We start from the raw sequence: 3,406 nt of genomic DNA on the forward strand, positions 1-3,406 counted from the left end.
GACCCATGAGCGAGGCCCAGATCCCACATTTATGGGGCCCAGGCAGCGATGCCGGAAATCTGATCCTCTGCTCTAAGAACCTGGGTCCTGGTGGGTGGGGGGGTGTCAGGGTAAGGAAGTGAGGAAACATGGTGGGGGCTGGCTGCGGGGGGCGCAGGCAGGAGTGATGGTGGAGGAGCAGGGTGGGGGCACAGGCCAAGAGGGTCGGGTAGCAGGGTTGGCAGAGGGTGTCGTGTGTGGGGAGCCGTGTGGACGGGGTTCGAGGGGCGTAAACAGGCGCGGGCATGGGGCAACTGGGCACACAATGGGCCCTTGTCCTGCAGGCCACAGCTCCTGGGCACCCTGAGCAAATACACGCCCTGTTCCCGGCTGCACACCGTGTCCTGGGACGCGGCCGTGGCGCGGGGCCAGCCGGGAGGGTGGCTGCAAGGCCGGGGCACACGCCCAAGGGTTCCAGTGCCCATGGGCCTCCGTGTGGAGCTGTCCCTGCTGTGGCCTGGGTGTGGCACTAGTGCCCTGGCCACCCCCTTGACCGCCACACCAAGTCCACCCAGGGAGCCCCACGGGGGAGAGTGGCTCACTCTGCCCAGCCCTGCTGGCGACACCTCTCCTGCCCAGCCAGGCCCCAGGCACAGGGCAGCCTGCAGTACTCTGGGCCTCCACTCCCACCCCCTGAGTGCCTGTCCTGCGTCTGCCCCACCCCTACCCACAGGCAGCTGCAGCCCTGGACGGGCCTCAGCCCTGGGCTTTCTCAGGACGCCTGGGTTGGGGCAGAGGCCAGGCGGGCAGGGCTTGGCCGTGGTCCCTGCCAAGGCGCTTCCTAGGTGCGGAGTCTCTCTGGGGTGCCAGTGAGAGCTGCAAGTGGGCCCTGCCAGGGCTCCTCACCCAGCCTCTGGCCTGCCCCAGGCCTGTGGCCCTGAGAGGGTGGTGGGGGCCTGCCTTCCCCACCTGTGCTGAGGACAGCCCTAGCCAGGGCTGGGGGACAGCGGGGACAGGGACGGCCCCTCCCCCAGGGACCTGGGCAGGTGAGGAAGGGAGCCCTCTTCCTGGGCTGGTGGGGTGCTCCACCAGGCCATCGGGGGTGCGTCGAGGGCAGGGTGGGAGGGCTGGGGGTTTGCTGTGGGTTCCAGCACCAGCAGCTGCTCCCTCCTCTCCGCACCTCTGCCCTGGCAGCCGCAGGAGCTGACTGCTCACCCTGAAGGAGTGCCTGAGACATCTTGCCACCTGGTGACAGCATACCCTCAGCATACAGGCTTGACAGGATCCAGAGAACCCAGGGGAGACAGACACTGAGAAAGACGATGGCAAGGAAGTTCCTGGCCAGCAACAGCCCCCACCACGCCGGGCAAACCCCCCACCACGCCAGGCAAACTCTTGCATACACTGTCAAGAGCCATGAGGGCCGGCCAGCCTCTCTGGCAGCTGATGCCACTGAGCCCACCCTCTAGGGGACCACGGGAACCCCCAGAGTGTAGCCCTGCCCGCCCCAACCCAGATGCCCTGAGAAAGCCCAGGGCTGAGGCCCGTCCAGGGCTGCGGCTGCCTGTGGGCAGGGGTGGGACAGACGCAAGACAGACACTCAGGTGGCAGGAGAGGAGGCCAGGAGTCCTGCAGGCTGCCCTGGGTCTGGGGCCTGGCTGGGCAGGAGATGGTCGTTGGGGGAAGCTCTGGGTACTGAGGCCCCTGGGCGGCTCGGCTGCAGTGGGCCCAGGGCTGGCTTCCATCAGCAGGGCTGCTGTGGCCAAATGGACAACCTCATGAAGTGCCCGGTGCCCAGTCCTGTGAGGTGGCCACGGAGGGCTCCGGAACCCCCTCACCAGGATGGACTCCAGAGGGACAGAACAGTGTTCCCAGCTTTGCCTTGAGAACTGTCTGGACCACCTGCCCCTGTGGTCCCCATGTGTGCCTGGAGCCTGCCCCACAGGCTGTGTGGGGACAGGACAGCAGGCATGGGGGCTGCCCCAGGGTCCACTGGCCCCGGAGAACAGGAGGGAGCGTCTGTTCCTCAGCCAGCGTCCCAGAGCCTGGCCACCTGTCCCCTGGCAGCACTTAGGCCCGGAGCCTGACCACCCCCAGCACAGGGGGCCCGCCCAACCGGGCACAGGCTCACCCTGCCAGCCTGGATGCCTGGGTCTGCCCCAGTTGGACTCTGGGTGGGCGGGGAGCAGGCTCAGAGCTCTGCCTCTGGAGCCCACCCTGTAGGGGACAGCTCTCACAAGCTCAGCTCCAAGGGCTGGGGGGCCGTAGCGGGGCTGTAGCAGGAATGGAGCCTGGGCCTGTCGGTGGGCATGGAGCTGAGAGTCACTCCCTCTTGCTTTGGAGGCAGCCAAAGGGGGAAACAGGCTTGGCCCCCCACCCCACTGGTGCTCCAGAAGCCACGAGGGAACGAAGCCACACTTGGCTCCCAGTGGACTCAGCAGTGGCCAGACTGGGCCTCGAGGCTGCAACCCCTGTGCTGGGCAGGGATCGGGCCCCAGGCCAGCCTGGACGTGGATCTAGGCCCTCTTTCGAGAGACATCCATCAGTTGTCAATAGCTGTGGCCAGGAAACTGCAGGATCCCACGGGCCTGGGCCCCACCCTGGACAGACACAGCTCTGGGGAAGCGAGGGGCCCCGGGAGGGGCATTTGCATGACAAATGGATTCCCAGGAAGCTGGTGCCTGTGTCATCTGTGGCTGTGTGCAAGTGCGTACGTGTGTGGGCCTGCGGGTGTGCAGGACTGGCTCCGAGGGGTGACACAGCCAGCCACAAATCCCAAGCTCAGGGCCACCCAAAACCAAGGGTCCCTGCCTGCGGGACTTGGGTGGACAGTGGCGTGTGGGTAAAGAAGCCTGCTGGTTATGGGGAGAGCCTGGCTCTGGGCCACGAAGTCAGAGTCTGGGACCCCTTTGGGCCTCAGAATGTATTTTCATCTGTGAGACAGGCCAGTCCCTCAGCCAGAGGCAGGTCTGATGGGAAGACCTCGTCCTGGCCCAGCTCAGGGCTCCAGGAAAGTCAGTATCCCAGGCCCAGAGACCTCAGTGCCAGCACCCCCAGGTCCCTATGCACTGGTCCCCTCGAATTCTGCCCTCCCCTGTGGGCCTGCAGGGGTGTGGGGCAGGTCAGGGCGGATTCTGAGCAGACGGGGAGGCTGGAACGCTGTCCTGGACAGGGTAGGGACAGGCGGCCTGGGTCTCAGCTCGTCCTGCCTCCTCCCCTGAGTCCCACTCTCTTTCCTGACTGCTGGGAGCAGCCACATGATTTGCAGAGCCCAGCACACATGAGAATTCAGGGTTCGTTGTTCAAAATACAGGATGAAAAGACATTATAGGTGCTAACGGACGAAGCTCATTCTTTTTTCTGTAATCCATTTGTCAACTTGTCATGGTGTTTTCTGTTATCCAAAGTTGTTGGATAACACACATTT

At 64.9% G+C, this 3,406-nt stretch overlaps 1 protein-coding gene across 1 annotated transcript; it reads left to right on the top strand.

The window, feature by feature from the left end:
- Positions 1-789: 789 nt before the first annotated feature.
- On the top strand, positions 790-3,406 carry LOC117096284. The gene is made up of 2 exons (XM_033233519.1): positions 790-1,025; positions 1,174-3,406. Exon 2 carries the CDS (start codon positions 2,264-2,266, stop codon positions 3,308-3,310), a length of 1,047 nt encoding a protein of 348 aa, XP_033089410.1. The 5' UTR covers positions 790-1,025; positions 1,174-2,263; the 3' UTR covers positions 3,311-3,406.

The sequence above is a fragment of the Trachypithecus francoisi genome, unplaced genomic scaffold, assembly GCF_009764315.1.
Source record: "Trachypithecus francoisi isolate TF-2019V2 unplaced genomic scaffold, Tfra_2.0 Lachesis_group14, whole genome shotgun sequence".
Classification (NCBI taxonomy): domain Eukaryota; kingdom Metazoa; phylum Chordata; class Mammalia; order Primates; family Cercopithecidae; genus Trachypithecus; species Trachypithecus francoisi.

Bases quoted from the DNA above. Each gene is read 5' to 3' on its own strand.
- LOC117096284 (XM_033233519.1), top strand. From the start codon at position 2,264: ATGGAGCCTGGGCCTGTCGGTGGGCATGGAGCTGAGAGTCACTCCCTC.